This window comes from Cupressus sempervirens, chromosome 11, assembly GCF_028749045.1.
Source record: "Cupressus sempervirens isolate cs-2001-9-10 chromosome 11, ASM2874904v1, whole genome shotgun sequence".
Lineage (NCBI taxonomy): Eukaryota > Viridiplantae > Streptophyta > Pinopsida > Cupressales > Cupressaceae > Cupressus > Cupressus sempervirens.
Window position 1 is genome coordinate 393,213,614 of NC_143128.1, and position 23,620 is coordinate 393,237,233.

Below are 23,620 nucleotides of genomic sequence, written 5' to 3' on the forward strand. Positions count from 1 at the left end.
AAAATAATAGTAATAATTTAAGTATTTTATTAAAAAATCAAAGTTTTTAAAAAAATAGAAATTCAAATGCAAAGATATAATATTTAACTCTATATTTGATTAAAATATTTATATGGTAAGAAAAATAGATAGTGATAATTAATATTTGATTAAACATTCATTTGTGAGGTGGAAGATAGAAATGGTTGTTTTAAAAAAAGTTAATCTACTTGTCACAAATGTGAAAAAAGATAAAGTTGTAATTAATGCATTGATAGAGTTCTTATAAATCACTGTATTTGCAAAGTGTTTGAAAATTCTATATTTATATGTAATGAAAATTAATTTTACTCATTATTTTTACTCTCAACCAATCGCAATAAAGATAATTAGCTTTTTTCATATTTTAAAATCATAGATAAATGTGTCAACATTACAAATTTGTTTATAAGCAAAATAAATCTTTGAATGCTATTGGTTGGATGAAAAAGTTATTTGCATCTGATCAATGCGTAAGTATCCTGCCGTTGGCAGGAACTAATAAACATCATTGTAAAACTAATAATAAATATATTTAAAATAAGAAATAAAAAATATTTAACTCTATATTTAAACTTGGTAAGAAAATTAGATTGTGATTATTAATATTGATTAGATATGTTGTCTGAGGTGGAAGATAAAATGATTGGAAAAAAATCTTATCAACTTGTCACTATGTAGAAAATATAAAGTTGTAATTAATGCATGGTGAAGTTGTTAGAAAATATTTGTATTTTTTTTGAAGAAAATTATTATTCTCCTGTACCAATATAATAATGAAAAAATGTGATTTATAAAATAATAAAAAATTAAAAAATATAAACATTTGAAATTCCATATAATCTTTTAAATTTTTTATTTGATAACATGAATCCATAAATATTCCCCAATAGCACGAACTAATAATAATATCTTACTATCAATCTAAGAAAACCATAAACAACATTCTCAACAATTTTCGAGTGCTCTGTCCCGTGCAGTTGTTAAATTTTTTCATTTATCATACAAAATAGATAAACTTTCTCGATAATATGGTCAAATATCTGTTTCTACTTCTGCGATGCCAACAGTCTGATAAATTTACGCCCGCCATGCAAACTCAAGGCCAGACAGTAAGTTGGGTTACCATTGAAATTTGAAGCATGAATTCAGCATCACTATGCCATCGCCCTTCGTGGAAAATTACACCGTGGAAATGGAATAGCAAGAGCATGAGCATGAGTATGTTAAACATTAGATGCAACGCCCGGGTGAAGGGCGAAGATGATTACCATTCCACTCTCAAAGCACTGCAGTCGCGAGGTCGATTCCCTAGAAAGTCATTAGGCCAGGTGTGTGTGCCTGCCTGAATCTTTTGTGTAATCACTATTTCATTCAAATGATGTTTTGCTCCATACTGTCCTAAACTATGTAATACACTCCGAAGCCGTTGCTAGTGTTTAGCAGTTTTCTCAACATGGGTTCAAATTTTATACTCTTCAAACGTGTCCAAATTAAGAAAATCCCTTCTTTATCTTTTCAAACCAAGGCATTTGGACTTAGTGAAGCTCCATATCTGTAGATAAAATAAGCTATCCTGCCCTAAATATCACAATGATAAATTTTAAAACACTGCAAATGGGATTGCTGCTGTTCTGTTTCAGTTTGAACCATAGATACGCTTCTAGAAAGAGATATTATTAGGCTGGGGTCCCATGGGCACCCGCTTCCTTAAAAGTAGGTGCCGCTGAGATTTTTTAGGCATATTTAAAAATGGAAGTGGTCCTATGGATTTGTATATGAATCCGCTTTAAAAATTAGCCCCTAAATTCAAGGAAGATGATTGTCTCATGAATTTTGAAAAAAAAAAAAAAACATTTCTCCATAAATTTGTGTAGTAGTATTATTTGATTTTGGTGGGAAAATGAAGAGTAGGTTTGACAAATGGCAGAAATCTTCCCTAAGCTGGTGGGGCTAAATCTAGCCCCACCCCATTTTCACCCGCTCAAATTGAGAGGGCTAAAAATCCGGGGCTCCTATTTTGTAGGAAAAGATTGCAATTAAAGCTTTAGCCCCCTCTAAAATATTACCATGGAGCCACCCGCTCCACAAAAATAGAGCCCAAGCCCCTCCCATGGGATCCCTGCCTTAATGTGGAATAAAGTCCTATCACAGCAATATCCATAGTATTAAATATCTTGTAAAATCATGGCCATCAGATATAACAGCGAGGAGCTAGGTGTAACGAAAGCTAAGATGCGGCCAAAAAAAAGCAAGTGTAAATGGAAGGAAACAAAAATAGGAAAGTACTAAGCTCGAAAATATATGAAAGTACTAAGCTCACAAGATACTCAAAAGAGACAACAAATTTTATGGGGGAAACTCTTTCGAAAAAAACCCACTGCCCAAAAATCCGAGCAACCTTTTGCATTACAGTAAACAATTTTACATATAACGAACTCTGGGTTTTTGTACAGACTCAGATTCCTGACAAATCCTGCAACCATTTATGCACACTGCAATTTGTTACAAAACTTGGTACGTCAATTATCACTTTATAGAGCAGTCAACCAACTTTCATTCATCCAACCACTAGTCACTATAGAACTGTGTGGGCATCACGACACGGAGGACACTAATCCATAGGCATCACCGTACATCATCACCACACTAGCATTGTACCACAACTAACACCATATTGTACCAAAATGTGATACTCATATCGGGTTCATTGTACAAACCTTGCCATACCACTTCATCGTACTGAGACTTCGCATATTGTTTATGGAAACATTACAAAAAGAGTGACCATTAGAAAAAGATGGATTAGAGACTAAATAGAAACAATCTAATATCGTAATACCCTCCCTTAATGGTCAACCTATCTTCCAATAACAAAAATTTGCATGTCTTCAAAAAGCGTAAAAGGCAGCCTCGAGTTGATCAGAGAGGTGTGCATGTTCTGCAATGTTGGCTTGTGGCTAAGACCCTCCCTGCTTTCGCTGGTCAGAAGCAATGCGAGTCCTGCAATCGGGAATCACATGACCAAATTTGTGGCAATAGTCGTATCGGATTTGCTTCTTCTTGAAGCTATTATGAGATTGAGTGGATGACTGAGATGGGCCTTTATCCTTGTTAAAGGATTGGGCTGAAAACACTTGTTCAGAGGAGGACGAAAGAGCACTATTACCAAACTGTTGTTTCCAACAATCTTGCTGTAGAAGTTTGGTGCACAGAGCTGAGAACTTTAGTTCAACATTAGCTGCAGTAATGTTGAGCATCTCAATAAAGTGCTCATAGGACGGTGGTAGGCTTTTCAGAGTAATGACCACCATATCCTCTTCCTCCATAGTATAGCCAATGGCCTCAAGTTGTTCTTTTATGTCCTTAATCTTTAGGAGATGTTCCTGTAAGGACACATGCTCATCCATAATAATAGAGAATAGCTGATTCTTTAGGAAAGAAGGCTCTGTTTTTATAAGATGTCTCATAGAGATCCTTTAGTGCTGTCCAGATCTCTATAGCTGTCTTGCCAAACGACACTTGATGTAGCTGATTATCAGTAACTGAAAGCTTAATAAACATAACCGCTTCACGATTACGCTCATCAAACTTCTCTTGAGTAGCATTAACTGTGGTAGGACGAGTCTCGGTACCTAGAACAAATGCCTCAAGGCGTTGGTACTCAAAGATCATCATCATTTTCTACTTCCACGTGCAGTAGTTCTTTTCATTGAAACACTGACTACCTTCCAACATGAGATTGGTCAAACATACCATTGCACGTTTTTCAATGAACAAGTGTGAAAAATATGAGATGGCGAAAAGTTCGAGACAAATTGACGAAAGACCCAAAAAAATTGAAGACACTCAGACAAGAGCTCGAAAAACCCACAAAGAATCTGAAATTAGATTTTGAATCCACTAGCTTGAAAATCGAGGCACGAAAAAACAATACACCCAAAAAATAGTCTGGCATGAGTTTGGAGGAAAAAAGATGCAAATTTTGAACACACTTTGGCAAATATTTCAAAAATTTTGAACTAATAATTTCAAAATGAAATTAATTTTTTTCGAAGAGGGCAGGGATTTGCTCTAATACCATGTTATGGTAAAATAATAAATGTGTTATTAAACAAAGATTATGAATACAAGATACAAGATAATGTTTCTATAACGAATAGGAGAGAGGAAATAGAAACATTCTTGTAGAGTGAAAAATAATGAAAAAGAAAGTTTCCATAATGAACAGAAAGAGTTTATGGAAACATTATAAAAAGAGTGACCATTAGAAAAAGACAAAAAAGAGATTAAATAGAAACTATCTAATATTGTAATTGTTAAATTTTAAAGATAAGATTTATTTAGTATAATAAATTCTCAAGTTTCCTTCTATATCTTGATACTTTAGGGTTCAACTGATATATATATACATATATATACATATATATATATATATATATACATATATATACATATATATATATATATATATATATATATATATATATATATGTATATATATATAACTGATAGTTGAACATAATTTGATTAAATATGGCAATACATATCCTAACACTTAGGAATATGTTTATGTATATTATTGTTTCCACTGAATGGTTCAAGAAGACTGAATATTAGCAGACCGTGGTATGCAAGGGATAGAAGAGAAAAAAAATTGTATATCTCAACATGACAGACTTACCCATATTATATATGACATAAAATAAAGAGGTGAGACCCAACATGCAACTGTTCACCCAATTTTCGCATTGAAAGATAGTAGGAATTAGCACATGAAACGATGAAGCTGACGTGAACACCCAATCACGTGCTTCAAACTTGACATACTCAATCATGTCACTTTGAATTAACACCTGCCAATGGGTAAGACAAAATAGTAATGGGGCTTGCCATAAAAAAAAGGTGATAGGAAATAACCTCCCAAGTCATAAACAATAGGTGAGGACAATGGAGGAACAAATATATACAATGACTGATTTCACACAGACCAATGCATGACATGACACAATAAGGTGGGTCCATGCAATATGGTTAGGACATTTTAGGTAAGAATAAGTTGATATAATAAGTACAACATTATAAATATAATATTTAGGTAAGAATAAGTTGATATAATAAGTACAACATTATAAGGTGGGTCCATATAATATATATAATGTATCATATTTATATATAAATATTACGCTTATACTATTATATATATATATATATATATATATATATATATATATATATATATATATATATATATATATATATATATATATATATATATATGTATATGACATCAATATATAAATTGATAAGGTTAATTATATGAAACATTATCTGACATAAGCTACAAACATTAACACTTCCTCTTAGCTAGGGAGGATAAATACAAGACAGATATTACGTCATTGGTTAGAATGAGAATGACACTAGATTTCCATCATTTTGATATCACGTGAGTATTGGCCTTCAGAATATGAACATATAATATTCACCAAAGCTCTGAATAATGGTCTTCAAATTATCAACACTTGGTATTCACCATGTACTTAATAAGACAATGGTCTTTAGAATATCAGCATATGATATTTGTAGTGACCCCTACCAATAGGCCACTAAAAACCTCTAATGCTGAACTGAGAAATTTTGTCAAACACTTACATACAAGGGTCATATGATTGATATAGTATTTCAGTTTGCTTTAATGACTCTTTTTTCTACGAGAATTTTTTGCAAAAAGACTCAAAATTGACTAAACAATGACCTAACATGAATGTGCAATTTATTTCGACAATATTCAATGCAAATATATAACTAAAACTACTTGCAATATGCTGCTACGGCAAATAGTAATTATGACAAACACTTTGGATGCAACTTATGATGGCGTTAATGCACTTATAGCCAAGTGGCATTAATACAAACACTTGGTATGCAAAATTATAACATTATTTATGCCAAAAAGAGAACCTACAACCAATTGACATTTTGTCAAACAATTGGCATGCAAACTAATAAGCTGATCATGAATGATAAATACATATTCAATTACAACTATATCAGACCAACAACTTATGTCTCCTTTATTGCACATATAATGTCAACTACAATGCTAGCATGAAATGGCCAAGACTCTTGGCTTACATCCGCAATAATAATGCTTAAATCTGATACAAACTTTCACCTACAGCCTTGTCTTCTAATATGCATCTAAATGATAAGAAAATTGTATGAAATATCCAAAGAAACCTGATTGCAGATGGCTGTAATAATTTTTACTAATGCTGCCTTTTTTTTTTGCTTTTTCGAATCTACTTTTTCGCTTTTCTTTTTCGAATCTGCTTTTTTTTTTTTCTCTTGCAACCAAAAACTCAAACCCTCAAGTAAGTCTGAGTATACAGATTAAGATTAACTTGAAATGGTTGAGTGCCACTTCCAAAGGGCAACCCTTCAGAGGATCTTTCACCTCCTCAGTTATGCAATCACTTGGGAGGTATCGTTCCCAATGATTAAGCTGAATACTTGCAGGCCTTTAAGCTCCACAAATGCTCAAGTAGACACAATAGAGAAAATGAACTTGGATGATAGACAATGAGCCCTCCATGCCTATATATTCTTTTTCTCCACTTTTTCCAGAAACTTTTAGAACATTATTTTATTTTATCTATTAAGTAACTTTATAAAATATTTTATAATTCAAGTCACTTTATTAAATTAATTAAATATAAAGTTATTTTAAAATATTTATTTATTTGATAACTTTATAAATAATTAACTTAATACCACTTATTTATTTAATTAAAATAATTAATTAGTCATCCTCATAAAATATTCATTATTTTGGACAACTTAATTAATTAAATTAATTAAATCAAATTACCTCCAAAATGGAGACATGACAATCCGCCCTTCTTGAAATTGCTTGTCCCCAAGCAATGGCTGAACAATAAACCAATCAATCCACCTGGATTCCAAATGTAGTCATGAACTATACTGCTGTCAATCAACACAGGCTCCTGCAATATCCTCTGCAATATAACCAAGAAGAATCCATGAATGAAGCATGAATCACTGCTCAACTAAACTTCAAATCCACTACTGCCATAGTCAGGAACCCATGAGACACAAACTCCCAAAATAACAGAACCCAAGTAGAGTGGACATCCCAAATTGCCAACACAGTAAATACCATCAACGCATCCCACTGACCTATGCGGGATGTACCATCCAACTCTGTCACAATGGTGAACACTCCCGAATAAAACTGCACCAAGTACGGAGAATCCACATACCGTACACCTACTACAATCAACACAACTTTGCAAATCACCAGCTACTGTCTCATAACCATAACTCCCATGCACTGTTGATGGTGAGTATACATCACAAGATAAATAGCAAGAAATAGAACCCAAACCAAGTCGGCCTGCCATCAACTCTTCAACACATGGATCGAATGCAAACTGATGAACATACCTTGCAATATAATGCTAATTAAAAGAACCAGCCTCAGGCGACAGCTCGCCATGCACAGGTGATGCAACCCACCGCAACTGATCGCTAGCTAAGTGAAGAGATGACATAGCCAAAGGAGTAGAATCAATAGCAACCGCTGAAGCATTACTCCCAAACTCCTGCTCTAAGTCATGTACTATCAAGCTGTCAACCGCAAAACCTATCGCCATGTCATGCCCATCGCAACTCTCATCCCATGGCGTCAAACCATCCCATAACTGATGACAAGCACTAGGAACTAAAGTACATCTTTGTATCATCATCTCATCAACATGGTCATCAAAGGTAAATTGATGACCATACCTCACAGTGTAATGTCGATAGAATGCACCAATCTCAGTTAGTGGCTTAGATTGCAATACAGATGAAACTAACTGCAACCGATCACTAACCAAGCCCGAACTGACTACTACCTCTAAAGACATTGCCAAAGGAGTAGTATCGCTAGTAGGAACCATGCCAACTGCCGGCTTATCAACATCACACATGATCTTTGATACAACATTACTAGTCTCCATGCCATCAATAGTAGAGACCACCACCATGTCAGGCATACTACAACAATCTGCTGCAACACCCAATTCAATTGAACCTGAACCCTGTGGAAGAGAACCCGATATGCCAATGCTAGTATTAAGGATGGATGCATCCCCATCTCCACTGCCTTTGACAATCTCGACCATGGACATCCTCGAATCACCAGACATCACAACTTGTGACTGTACAGAATCCGATAAAGACTACAGTCGCTCTAACTCCATGGTCACCTCAACCAAATGAAACTATGATTCCTCGAGAGCCAACTGTGTACTCTCAAGAATCTTAGAAGTCACCACGAGTTGCTAATTAAGCTCACTCACCTCATCTTCCTTGACCAACAATGCATCATATGCTGTACTGCCCCACTCCATAAGATAATCTTTATCGGCTACTAACTGCATATAATTTTGTCTCAGAATCCGGATAGCCTCCCATAAAGAGTGGATCTCTGTCAAGGAAAGATAACAGCCTCCCTGCTCATCACTAGTAGGAGAACCCCATGCATAAATTGCTAACAATTGACGAGCAACATCGAAATGCTGGCAAGTGATAGCAATATCTCGCTCACTAATTCTTAGCTGACTAGACACATGATGGCGTTGGCTAGATTGTCTCCTACAATCCTCTTCTGACGCACTGTCCAAAGGAGTATCCTCAAAGTTACTGGTCTCTAGAGTATTACCATTCATATCTTGTGAATCAACTCCAAAGCTCATATCAAAATACGGAGTATCAAAAACTATAGCACCGCTGTCCAACTCCTCTGTACCAAAAGAAATTGCCAAGGAAACTAAGTCCTCAAAACTGCCCACTACATCCTCCTGGATGTCATCAATGCCAGTATAATCCTGGGACTCATCTGTATATACTACCAAATATGAAAGATCATCACCACATTCCAACAAGAATGGTCCACTAGATATATGAACAAAGCCCAACACCGGTGTATAAAAACTAATACCAACATCGGACAAGCTGCTGGCACAAGAAAAAACAACACCGTGCAATCTGCTAATCAAATCCATGATAGCACCCAAACAATCACTGCTACCAAAAAGTGATAAAGATCTCCAGTCAATTGAATCCCAAATGCCAATATAACAATCTCGAGTCCATATTTGTAAACTAGAATCAACTGGTAACTCAAGCAAACTCCTCACCTGAGTAATATGACTAATACCAACTAACTCCACAAATCTGTCTGACACTGTCCTTGTATCCTGGATGTGAATGCAAGATGAACTCACAACATTATCAATGACCACATATGATTCGCCGCCGCAGAAAGCTGAGTTTCAGGTGTGCAAGATGAAACTAAACTCAACTCCACGCCATGCTCATCCCCATGTCTCTCCAAAACCTGTAATGCCTATGGAGTATTCACCAAAGAAGCTCGAGTGTCCTCAAGCTCGCGAGAAAGCCTGTCAACTTCCTCCTCCTTCCTCCTCAAGGCATCTGAATAGTCTTCGACAAGGCTAAAAAGATGGTCACGATCTGATAGAAGATGTAAATAACTCAACTTCATCATTCCCATTCCTTCCCTAATCGCCTGGAAGTCAACACAAGAAGACTCTGCCTGAACTCCCTTATGTCTGCCTTGTAATTGAATCACTCGGATGTGATCCTCTATCATATCCCGCATCCTGTCATGATGAGATAATGAAGTCACAATACTGTCTTCACTCACCTTCAGCTGGCTGGACAAATCATGCGAAGCATTACCAGCCTCAACCTCATGTGACTAAGCATCCAAATGTGCCTGGTACTCCCTCTTAGCGAAGTCATGAATACTCAATGTCTGCTCATCTCTACCAGCTATCTCACCATCATGCACAACATCCTCAAAATCATCATCTGAACCCTCTACATTGTAGTGACTACCTGTCGTAACCAAATCATCCTGATGTAATGTCCCCTCTTTAGTTCGACATGACATTGATCATGGATTTTGCCTATTCCAGACTCTCGTAGGCAAATGGTGTGGAGAGAGAGTCAATTCTGCGGATCAGATGGTCATATCTTGCTCTTAAAGAAGTGTTAAGAGGTTATATTTTATTATTATGTGTTATTGGGGCCTACATGTTATAATTTTAAGTTGAGTTGCATTTTTTATTTTATAAAATTACTTTATTATAAAAAGTGCATTATAATGAGATTTTATAAAGGATGTTTCTAGAAGTTCTAGAAAAAGTGCATTATAATGAGATTTTATAAAGGATGTTTCTAGAAGTTCTAGCAACTTCTTACAAAAGTGAATAAATAGAGGGCTGGGCCTCTCATTTTGGACATGCTTGGATTTGAGATTTCTTCTACTTCTTCCATTGTGGAGCAAATTTGTAGTCTCTTGGGTCTGCAAATTATTATTTGATCTTTGGGAACGAATCACTCCTTTGGATTGGCGACTTTGAGGGTGTGAAATATCACCTGAATTGTTGCATTTGAGGAGTTGGTAATTCAGCCATCTCTTTTGGACTTCATTGAGATTCAGTTATAAGGGTTTACTTTGGTTGGAATAAGGGTTTCAATTGTGCCCTAGCATTTGTGGATTGATTGACAGGGTTTGAAGACACAGTTGTGCATTATTTTCAGACTGCCAGTCCAGGGTTTGGACCCACGTTTTTGCTCATAACTCCTAATTGGCTTGACGGATGAATTTCATATTTTAGGAGGTTATTCAGCAACCCTAGGCGCCAGATTTATTGCTTTTGGAGTGACAAAAAAACGCTGCAATATTTTTATCTAGCAGCCGTACCAGGCCGTACCTATACGGCTCTGTCAGTTGGGCAGCAACAGCAATTTTGTGAGTCGGTTTGGGGCAGATTGTGAGGTCTTCGTGTGGCATTAATTCAGCATTCATATCCGGCAAAATTGGAGCTATTCCAGGTGCACAAACTAAAGTTTTGATTGCCAAAATATTGCATGTTATGGATTAGAACAGTCAGCACTGTCATTGCATAAATAGTTATTTCCAGTCATTAATAACTGTTGTAAAAGTTTCGTCATTTGCATTCCAAATCTGAACTGGGTTATTGTTCATGTCATAACATTGCATTGTCAAGAGCTTGATGTATTAGAAGTGCATAGTTGTGACAGTCTCTCATTGTAATCAGTTCTATTTGCTGTCATAAAATCAGAATTGCATTGGACTTCATATTTGAGTTTCATATTGTTATCTATCTCTTAGATTGGTAGTGTTATAATCTGGAATTGTTGTTCATACATTATTGGCATCATATATTGAGGTTTCGTTGTACAACAATTAGTAATATTGCAGCCTTATTCGGTTACATGCCAACTGTTTGACAAAATTCCTAAGTCCAGTTTGAGGGTTTCAGTGGCCTTTATAGTAAGGGTCATTACAGTGGTATCAGAGCTATAAGTCCTGCCATCCTGTGGAGGTCTTATAGGGAATTTGGAACAGCTGGATAGGAGGGAAAGTGTTTGACGAAATGTCAAAACACTAAAATCAGAACATTTATGTTTGAGCATGCGACAGAGGCTTTATAATTTCCGCAATACCAAAGCAAGACAAGATAGGATTTCAGACCTGCAGAGTGAACAGTCTAGCTCATTTGTACAGGTGGACATAGAATCCAGTCATACAGACACAGGGGAGGTATTCTTTAATCAAGACTACGACTACAATATGGATAGAGGCGGGAATGCCGGTCCAGATCAGCGAGAGGAAAGATTTTTACAGTTATTAGACACCTTGGCACAGGGACAGCGATTAGCCGAACAAAGAGCACAGGAACAGAATCAGAGAATGGAGCTTATGATGCAGATGATGGCTCGTCAAATGGGGTTGAACGCTAACATAGGTGGAGGAAATAATCAGAATGGTAACAATCAGAATGGGAATAATCAGGATGGGATACATAATGGAGGTGAACAAATTTGGAACAATTTCGGTCATGCACCCCAGCAAGCTAGGACAGTGAGTTCGAGACCTATGATTCCCACGTTCCTTCCTAGAGCTCCAGAGCAGCCAGTACCAGAACCCCAGATCACTGACATACAGGATCAGCTGAGGAGAGATTGGGAAGCAGGAGGTCTAGATTTTACAGCTGCAATCACCTTTAGAGAGTATATGGATGTGCGGATGAAGCATATGCCCCGTGGACATGACAGGACTCAAAGCTATGAGCTACAAAAGAAAGTAGGGAAACTTCAGTTACCATATTATGATGGCTCGGGGAAGTCTACAGCAAGAGCTTGGGTTCAAAAACTTGACACATACTTTCAATTGAACCCTATGTCTGAGGAAGAAGCTATTAAGTATGCAGCAATTCACCTGGGTGGGTTAGCACACGAGTGGTGGCATCATGGTATGATCACTATGGGTCATGCACACATTACCTCATATGTGGAGTTTACGGAGAGACTGATTGAACGTTTTGATAAGAAGGATCCAGAACTCCATTTCAAGGAGTTAGCTCAGCTTAAACAATGGGGATCATTGGAAACATACATTTCAGAATTTCAGAAACTTGCAGTGTTAGTATTAGATGTATCTGACGGAGGCTATTGGTTTTATTTATGGATGGGCTAGTTGATCCGTTGAAAGGGTGGATTAAAGCTCTCAACCCTCCCACTTTGCAGGAAGCCATTAAGAAAGCTCGTGACATGGATTCCTCTTCAGCTTCTAAAAATAAATTCCAGGCAAAGAGTTTCCCTTCAGGAAAAGATAGGGACAGGAAACCCTTTCATAGAGAGGCACAACTACCTAAGGAGGAAAGTAAGAGGTTGGACAAGGAGACACTTAATGACTTGCGTAGGAAGAAGCTATGCTTCTATTGCAAAGGCCCGTATGAGTATAGTCATGACTGTCCTATGAGGCCAAAAGGGAAGACCAACCGAGCAATGTGGGCTTATTACGAAGGCTCAGATTCAGATAGTTCAGAACATCATGATGAAGATCCTGATGAAGCAAAGGGAGAGCAGGAGATAGACAGTGCAGGGCGACAGCAGGGAACAGAGCTACATTTACAGGAAGCACGACTGTCTAGTATCCAGAGAGAGGGATCTTTCAGACTTCGGGGAGTTTTGGCTGGGTAGAAGGTTATTACATTATTGGACACAGGTGCCACACATAATTTCATTGATGCACGATTCGTGGAGAAGCGTGGACTCATTACTGAGGAGTTCGTGGGACTAAGAGTCAAGGTAGCTGATGGATACACTCTTCGTTGTGACAGGATGGTACGAGACCTACCTTTGCGCTTGAACAACTATGAGTTTAAGGCGGACTATCATGTGGTCAACATGGGTGACATGGATATAGTACTTGGAATGCAGTGGCTACATTCATTGAAGGTGGTTACCCTGAGACTAGAGGATATGGAGATACAATTCGAAGTGAATGGTAGAACTCATGTGCTTAAGGCTATCCGTAATGGAGACATCAGGACTATCTCATTTAGGCGGCTGGAGAGATTAACTAGGCATAATGATATAGAGTGGGCAGCAGTTTGTACTTTGACACCTACACAGGAGGAGCAACATAAGACGGAATATCATCCTGATATTCAGAAATTGAGGATTAAGTACGAAAAGGTATTCAGTGAGATTCCACCAGGCAGGCCACCGGACAGAAGCATTGAGCATGTTATTGAGCTGGAGGAAGGTGCTAAGCCTATCATGATCACACCATATCGACACCCAAAGTGACTCAAGGATGAGATCGAAAGGACCATCGAGGAGTTGCTAGCTATGGGGCACATCCGACCAAGTAAGTCACCTTTTGCATCTTCTGTTGTTTTGGTAAAAAAGAAGGATGGAACTCTTCGGATGTGTGTTGATTACAGGGAATTAAATAAGAGAACCATTAAGAACAGGTATCCCATTCCTCGCATTGATGAGTTGATAGATGAATTGCATGGGGCTTGTTATTTCACGAAAATTGATTTGAGATCAGGATATCACTAGATCAGAGTCCGTGAACAGGATATTGAGAAAACTGCTTTCAGATGTCATAGTGGGCACTTTGAGTTTGTAGTCATGCCTTTTGGCCTGACCAATGCACCTGCCACTTTCCAGTCCACTATGAACAGAGTTTTCCACCATCAGTTGAGGAAATTCGTGCTGGTATTTTTTGATGACATTTTGATCTATAGCCGATCATGGCAGGAGCATCTAGAGCATTTGGAGACAGTGTTGAGCATTTTACAGAAGGAGTCCTTGTATGCAAAAGAGTCCAAATGTGACTTAGGGATGACCGAGCTATTATATTTGGGACACATTATTAGTGCAGATGGAGTGCGGATGGATCCTGAAAAGATTCGCGCTATTGTTGATTGGCCTCCACCAGAGAACCTTACACAGTTGAGGGGGTTCTTTGGTTTATGTGGTTTCTATCGTAGGTTTGTCAGTGGCTACTCACGACATGCAGCTCCCATGACAGATCTACTGAAAAAAGGGGAATTTGTGTGGACTCAGAAGGCACAGGACTGTTTTATGAGATTTAAGGAGATAATGACTACGTGCCCAGTTCTAGCATTACCTGATTTCACGAAGCCATTTGAGCTTCAATGTGATGCATCTGGAGAGGGAGTAGGTGCTGTACTTATGCAGAATAAGCACCCCATAGCTTATGAGAGCAGGAAGCTCAGAGGCCCCGAGCGTTCATTCAGTATATATGATAAGGAGATGTTGGCCATCATGCATGCTTTGGCCAAATTCAGACAATATCTTGTGGGTAGCAAGTTTTGTATTAAAACTGATCATAATAGTTTGAGGCATTTCTTGGGACAGCGGGACCTGAATGATCGCCAGCAAAAGTGGGTAAGTAAGTTGCAGGCATATGATTTTGACATCTCATATGTCAAGGGAACTCAGAATGTTGTTGCAGATGCTCTTTCTCGAAGGCCACACCTCACTCTTATGGTTCAGATATCAGAGGATTGGCGACACTTGATTATAGCAGAGTATGCCAGGGATACATGGGCCTCCGATATAGTGGAGGGAACAGTGATTGATACCAGATACACACTTGTAGGTGATTTAATCATTTACAAGAACAGGATTTACCTAGTCCCAGGATCAAAGGTTAAGCAACTGATTTTGAGAGCATTTCATGACTCACCGACAGCAGGCCATCCCGGGTACTTCAAGACTTACAGGTCAGTTCGAGAGCGGTTCACTTGGAAGGGGCTGAAAGCTGATGTTTTGCAGTACGTTCGAGAGTGTCTTGTTTGCCAGCAAAACAAACAAGAACACACCTATCCGGCAGGGTTCCTACAGCCACTTCTAATCCCTAACAGGAAGTGGGAGTGCATCTCCATGGACTTTATCACAGGTTTGCCCAAGGTACAAGGGCGGGATTGTATTTATGTGGTGGTAGATAGATTAACAAAATATGCTCATTTCTTTCCTATCACCACTATCCACTCAGCAGCTCAGGTGGTAGAGGTTTTCTTTCGGGAGGTTTTCAGATTGCACGGATTGCCTCGGAACATTGTGAGTGACAGGGATAGCCGTTTCATGAGTCATTTTTGGCAGGAGGTATTCCGGTTATGTGGCACGGAGCTTACACCCAGCACTAGCTATCACCCACAAACCGATGGTCAGACGGAGATTGTGAACAAATGGGTGGAAAGGTATTTAAGGAATTATGTGGCAGCTCAGTAGTGAGCTTGGGTCAGATGGATATATCTCTGCGAGTATTGTTACAATACTACATATCACATCACTATATAGATGACACCCTTCATGGCACTTTACAGTTATGAAGCACCTAGTTTCTTGGATTTGTTGTTGGGCGACAGTCGGGTACCCAGTGCAGGAGAATTATTACAGGAGAGTAAGGATATAGTTGCTACTCTCAAAGATAATATTGCGAGAGCTTAGAACCAGCAGAAGCAGTATGCAGACCAGAAGAGGACTGAGCGTAGTTTTGAGGTGGATGATATGGTTTACCTCATGTTGCAGCCATACAGGCAATCTACTCTTAAGAAGACTGGTGCAGAGAAACTCAAGCCACGCTATTACGGACCATTCAGGGTTATCAGGCGAATTGGTGAGGTGGCTTATGAGTTGGAGCTTCCGGCAGACAGCAGGGTGCACAATGTGTTTCATGTGTCCCGCCTCAAGAAGGCGTTGGGTCAGAATGTGGTGCCTTCCGTAGTATTACCTCCTTTAGACGATGAGGGAAAATTGATTTTAGTGCTAGAATCCATCCTGGAGAGCAGAGAAAAGCAGCTTCGCAAAAGAGTGATCAGAGAATACTTGGTTAAGTGGAAAGATCTACTTGTTGAGGATGCTACTTGGGAGGGGGAAGCTATTTTGCAGCACCCGGCGTTGAGATTGCTTGAGGCCAAACAATTTCAGGAGGGGCGGACTCTAATGTCCCCTCTTTAGTTCGACATGACATTGATCATGGATTTTGTCTATTCCAGACTCTCGTAGGCAAATGGTGTGGAGAGAGAGTCAATTCTGCGGATCAGATGGTCATATCTTGGTCTTGAAGAAGTGTTAAGAGGTTATATTTTATTATTATGTGTTATTGGGGCCTACATGTTATAATTTTAAGTTGAGGTGCACTTTTTATTTTATAAAATTACTTTATTATAAAAAGTGCATTATAATGAGATTTTATAAAGGATGTTTCTAGAAGTTCTAGCAACTTCTTAGAAAAGTGAATAAATAGAGGGCTGGGCCTCTCATTTTGGACATGCTTGGATTTGAGATTTCTTCTACTTCTTCCATTGTGGAGCAAATTTGTAGTCTCTTGGGTCTGCAAATTATTATTTGATCTTTGGGAACGAATCACTCCCTTGGATTGGCGACATTGAGGGTGTGAAATATCACCTGAATTGTTGCATTTGAGGAGTTGGTAATTCAGCCATCTCTTTTGGACTTCATTGAGATTCAGTTATAAGGGTTTACTTTGGTTGGAATAAGGGTTTCAGTTGTGCCCTAGCATTTGTGGATTGATTGACAGGGTTTGAAGACACAGTTGTGCATTATTTTCAGACTGCCAGTCCAGGGTTTGGACCCACGTTTTTGCTCATAACTCCTAATTGGCTTGACGAATGAATTTCATATTTTAGGGGGTTATTCAGCAACCCTAGGCGCCCAGATTTATTGCTTTTGGAGTGACAAAAAAACGCTGCAATATTTTTATCTAGCAGCTGTACCAGGCCGTACCTGTACAGCCTTGTCAGTTGGGCAGCAGCAGCAATTTTGTGAGTCGGTTTGGGGCAGATTGTGAGGTCTTCGTGTGGCATTAATTCAGCATTCATATCCGGCAAAATTGGAGCTATTCCAGGTGCACAAACTGAAGTTTTGATTGCCAAAATATTGCATGTTATGGATTAGAACAGTCAGCACTGTCATTGCATAAATAGTTATTTCCAGTCATTAATAACTGTTGTAAAAGTTTCGTCATTTGCATTCCAAATCTGAACTGGGTTATTGTTCATGTCATAACATTGCATTGTCAAGAGCTTGATGTATTAGAAGTGCATAGTTGTGACAGTCTCTCATTGTAATCAGTTCTATTTGCTGTCATAAAATCAGAATTGCATTGGACTTCATATTTGAGTTTCATATTGTCATCTATCTCTTAGATTGGTAGTGTTATAATCTGGAATTGTTGTTCATACATTATTGGCATTATATATTGAGGTTTCGTTGTACAACAATTAGTAATATTGCAGCCTTATTCGGTTACATGCCAACTGTTTGACAAAATTCCTAAGTCCAGTTTGAGGGTTTCAGTGGCCTTTATAGTAAGGGTCATTACACCTGAGTACCTGTGACATCACCCTCTGGCTACCTGTATACAACTGTCTCCACTTGAGTACCAAGTTGATAGTTACTATCAATATGTGTAATATTCTTCACCACTTCCTCTTGTGGCGGAGTAGAATCTAAGACCTCAGCCTGGCTGTAAGCTAAATTCTCGAACTCCTCATGCAAGTTCCTGGTAATTGTGTCATTTTCCCTGTGAGAAAATCTACCAAATAGAAATCTAGTCAACTTCTTGGTGACTTGTTGCAACTCATTGTGTTTACTTGCCTGCTTTTGCATGGCAGCTCTGTAGTTCAGGTACCTGTCAAATGTCCATCCGTCCTGTACATATGCTGGTAATGAATTCCACTCATTCCTCACTTGTCGGAGTTCAATTGCAATATCTGTTACCATAGCATCAAGTGTGAGTGCTGGAGTTTCTTCCCTGAATGTAGGACGTGTGGGTTTGTCAGTTGTCCCAGACCGTGTCCTTTTCCCATGTTGTAATCCTGCTATGCTCCTGTCATCCTTCTTGTTTTCCCCAATCAAATGTTGCATCATAGCCATTATTGCCTGTGTACTTGCCTCTATTGATTGTAGAAGCCTATCCTGATGTTGTAAAGCCTCATCATCTCTCATAGTTCTGGGTGGGTTTTGAGAATGTCTATCAGCCATGTTCTCAGCTGTGTTGGTTCCCTGTGTAAATAGAGCCCTTTTGTTTTTGCTTTTGTAAACTAAATTGAATGGTGGCTGCATAAACCTTGTTAGGCTGGTAGGAAACCGCTTTGATACCATTGTAATGACCCCTTTAATAAGAGGCTCACAATTTACCGTTGTGTTATAGATTCTAAAAACCTCTAATGTTGAACTGAGAAATTTTGTCAAACACGTTACATACAAGGGTCATATGACTGATATAGTATTTCAGTTTGTTTTAATGACTCTTTCTTCAATGAGAATTTTTTGCAAGAAGACTCAAAATTGACTAAACAATGACCTAACATGAATGTGCAACTTATTTTGACAATATTCAATGCAAATATGTAATTAAAACTACTTGCAATATGCTGCTACAGCAAATAGTAATTATGACAAACACTTTGGATGCAACCTATGATGACGTTAATGCACTTATAGCCAAGTTGCATTAATATAAACACTTGGTATGCAAAATTATAACATTATTTATGCCAAAAAGAGAACCTACAGCCAATTGACATTTTGTCAAACAATTGGCATGCAAACTAATAAGTTGATCATTAATGATAAATACATATTCAATTACAACTATATCCGACCAACAACTTATGTCTCCTTTATTGCACATATGATGTCAACTACAATGCTAGTATGAAATGGCTTAGACTTTTGGCTTACATCCGCAAGAATAATGCTTAAATTTGATACAAACTTTCACCTACAACCTTGCCTTCTAATATGCATCTAAATGATAAGAAAAATGCATGAAATATCCAAAAGAACCTGATTGTAGATGGCTGTAATAATTTTTACTAATGCTGTCTTTTCGCTTTGCTTTTTCGGATCTGCTTTTTCGCTTTGCTTTTTCGGATTTGCTTTTTCGCTTTGTTTTTTCGGATTTGCTTTTTTAGATTACTTTTTCGGATCTGCTTTTTTTTTTTTTTTTTTTCCCTCTTGCGACCAAAAACTCAAACCCTCCAGTAAGTCTGAGTATACAAATTAAGCTCAACTTGAAATGGCTGAGTGCTACTTCCAAAGGGCAACCCTTCAGAGGATCTTTCACCTCCTCAGTTATGCAATCACTTGTGAAGTATCGTTCCCAATGATTAAGCTGAATACTTGCAGGCCTTCAAGCTCCACAAATGCTCGAGTAGACACAATAGAGAAAATAAACTTGGATGATAGACAATGAGCCCTCCATGCCTATATATTCTTTTTCTCCACTTTCTCCAAGAACTTCTAGAACATTATTTTATTTTATCTATTAAGTGACTTTATAATTTTATAATTCGAGTCACTTTATTAAATTAATTAAATCTAAAGTTATCTTTTAATATTTATTTATTTGATAACTTTATAAATAATTAACTTAATACCACTTATTTATTTAATTAAAATAATTAATTAGTCATCCTCATAAAATATTCATTATTTTGGACAACTTAATTAATTAAATTAATTAAATCAAATTACCTCCAAAATGGGGACATGACAATATTCACCATTTTGGTATCACATTTGAGTATTGGTTTCCAGAATAACAATATATGATATTCACCAAATATTCTTTGAGTAACAACCTTCAAAATGAAATGTAAGATATTCACGAAGTACTGTGAGTAATGGCCTCTAGAATATCAAGTTGTATGATGATATTCACCATGTATTTTGTATAATGGCCTCTAGAACATCAATTCACATAACATTCACCATATACTCAAAAATGTTTATAAGGTATGTGCACATGCATTCTCATAATTCTTACAATATAAATATCCACCATACAAGGTATAATCTATTATGATCTGCGTAGACATTGTAACATATCATAATAGAAAATCAAGTCATTGTAAGATCGTCACCTTTTAATAACTTTTGCAAGTACAAGTTACATCATTTGGAAGTCATCACTTGCTTATGATGTACATAGGGAGTAGGCCCATGAAAATCATAGTCACTCACAAAGACTTTGAACTCCCTCTGCATATCAATCATATGAGCTCTTCGTTCAAGATTGCCTTTGAAGAAGTATCTAACTCCCTCTTCCTGCAATAGCATTCTCAGAAGAAAAGATCAAGGCACATAACACTTATTGTATATATTGAAAATACAAACAAATAAATGTGATTTTTTGATTTATTAAAAAATATTACAATAATTTGGTATTCTAAGACTCTATCTCAGAAATTGTAACCATGCCAAGTTCACTTTCAAAGTGCTTCACATTTATTTCACAGTTTGATGAAGATGATAATGAAAATAGAGAACTCCCTCTTAGTCCAATATTTCACACATGTTATGGATATTATGAAAATCTTGTAGAATGGACATTTCTTTGGATCTATATCAGCATTATTGACTTTGGTGAAGGCTGCTTGATGTTTCACTCTATCATGGCAATGAGATGCTAAGTGACCATAGTTGTCACATCTAAACACTGTATTTTAGAGTGATCCATATGTTTCCTTTTCCCTTTGAATTTAGGTTTCTTCTTTTTATCGACTTGGGTTGTGAGAGCCTGAACATCACATCCAATAGAAGTATCATCTTGAGACATTAACATGCCCTCCTCTTGTATGCAATCAGCCTTTCGTCGAACAAGTTTAGGAAGCTTGGAATGAGCACATACTCCTTGTCTAAAAGTTTTCCATGATGGTGGCAGTCCCTTTAGAGCGATCATGGTTAATTCTTTCTTGTCATAGATGTGACCAATCGTAGAAAGTTGGTTCCTTAGTTCTGTTATCCTCATGAAATATGAACTGACGGATTCTCCTTTGTTTATCTTAATTTTGGATAGATTGTCTTTAAGAGTTAGAATTCTAGCGGTATTGTCTATCTCAAACATTTCTTGAAGTGCTTTAAACATTTCATGTGCTGTGTCTAACTCTGAGATGATTGGAAGTAAATGGTTTCTAACACCATCCACAATTAACTTCATGGCTTTGGTGTTGTCACTTTCCCTTTTCTCCAATTCATTAATTCTTTTGGGTGGTGGTACAGATTTTTTAATGAATTGTTTTAAACCGTTCTCTTTCAAGGCTAATTTTATTCATAATTTCCATCCTGCAAAATCTAAATCACCTTTGAGCTTGTCTTTTAGCCTCATACCGTTCACCATTTGGACAAATGTGGGATTTAAGAAAACTTGATTGCACTAGATAAGTCTAATCAGGATCGTCTCTTAACCTGTCTTTGATACCATGTTAAATTTTAGCGATTAGATTTCCTTAGTATAATAAATTCTCAAGTTTTCTTCTATATCTTGATACTTTAGGGGACAATTGATATATATATTAATTGAACATAATTTGATTAAATATTGCAATACATATATGTACTTAAGCTTACTTAGGTTAACGCATGTAGTTGAGGTTAGTTGTTGACAACATGGGAGTTTGTTCCCTTTAGCATACTTATCTTTTCCACCTCTTGTGGATGTGTGCTTAGTTGTCAACCTTATCTCCTACCTCATTCCAGCTTGTTATACAAGCTTCCATGAGGCCTTTTTATTTGGTCTCTCATTCATTGTAAATTCATTCCATTTTTCACATAGAAATTCTAATTTCCTATTGTGAAATATTCTCTCGTGTGGTATTAACATTTAGGAGTATGTTTATGTATATTATTGGTCTCACCGAATGGTTCAAGAAGACTGAATATTTGCAGACTGGGGTATGCAAGGGATAGAAGAAAAAAATAAAAATTGTATATCTCAACATAACAGACTTACCCATATTATATAGGATATAAAATAAAGAGGTGAGACCCAACATGCAACTGTTCACTCAACCGTTGCATTGAAAGATAGTTGGGATTAACACATGAAACGATGAAGCTGATGTGGACACCAAATCATGTGCGACAAACTTGACATACCCAATCATGAAACTTTGAATAAACACCTGCTAATGGGTAAGACAAAATAGTAATGGGGCTTGCCATAAAAAAGGGTGATAGGAAATAACCTCCCAAGTCATAAACAATACGCGAGGACAATGGAGGAACAAATATAAACAATGACTGATTTGGCACAGGTCAATGCATGACACGACACAATAAGGTGGGTCCATGCAATATGTTTAGGACATTTTAGGTAAGAATAAGTTGATATAATAAGTACAACATTATAAATATAATACATATTAATGTATCATATTTATATATAAATATTACACTTATCCTAATAGATATATATATATGACATCAATATATAATTTGATAAGGTTAATTATATGAAACATTATTCGACATAAGCTACAAACATTAACTATAATACATGCAACATTGACCGTACGCTAATGTGGTTTAATCTCGACAATATGCCTCACTGTACGCAGTTGTGTCTTGGAGATTCATACTTCGTATGATGCAAACTTGTACGACAGACTCACTGTACCATGAGTTCACCTCCATCATACGTTGGACTTACTGTACCATGAGGCTCACCGTACTTTCACTCCAACAATTTCCCACTTGACAAAGTACAAAGTTACTCAACAAGGCTAACAAGAGTCAAGGGCTTTAAGCCCCATCGAGTTTGTGCACCATTTGAACTTAATTGTGTTCACTGACTTTATTAATGCATTTGCAACATTCTCCTGAGTGCCAAGCTTTTCTAGATTTACCTTTCCATCTGCAACCATGTCACATACAAAATGATATTGTACATCAATGTGTTTTGTCCTGGCATTGAGAGTAGGATTCTTTGCCAAATGTATAGCACATTTTCATAGAAAATTGTAATTCTTCCTCCATCATAGCCAACATTAGAACACAATCATTTAAGCCAAACTGCTTCTTGACAAGTACAAGTGGATGCCATGTTTTCTGCCTCAGTTGTCGATAATGTGGCTACACTCTACCGTTTGCTCATCCAACTAATAGCACCGCTATTCATGATGAATACATATCAACTAGTTGATCTTCTTCTGTCAATGTCCCTAGCCCAATTAGCATCCACATAACCTTGAATGCTAATTGATCTGTTTGATCCAATTGAGTTACCTTGATAACATAATGCACACTTTGGTGTACCTTTCAGATATCTCAAAACTCTTTTCGCGGCATCCCAATTTGGCTTTGCCGGATTTGCCATAAACTAGCTCAATACTCCCACTGCTTG

At 37.3% G+C, this 23,620-nt stretch overlaps 1 protein-coding gene across 8 annotated transcripts in view; it reads left to right on the forward strand.

Annotated features, from left to right (window-relative positions):
• The first annotated feature begins 953 nt into the window (after positions 1–953).
• Positions 954–23,620, forward strand: part of PFC1 (Ribosomal RNA adenine dimethylase family protein) — a 273,740-nt gene continuing 251,073 nt past the window's right edge. For 7 of the 8 annotated variants that reach the window (XR_016358614.1, XR_016358615.1, XM_089809468.1 and 4 more), the window contains exon 1: positions 1,015–1,349. Coding sequence is in view for 6 of the 8 variants with exons in the window: in XM_089809468.1 (XP_089665594.1) it covers positions 1,161–1,349 (189 nt within the window). In the remaining 2 variants the exon portion in view is untranslated. Of the gene's footprint in view, positions 1,350–23,620 lie in introns of all 8 variants that reach the window. The other variant, XM_089809466.1, reaches the window with a different exon arrangement.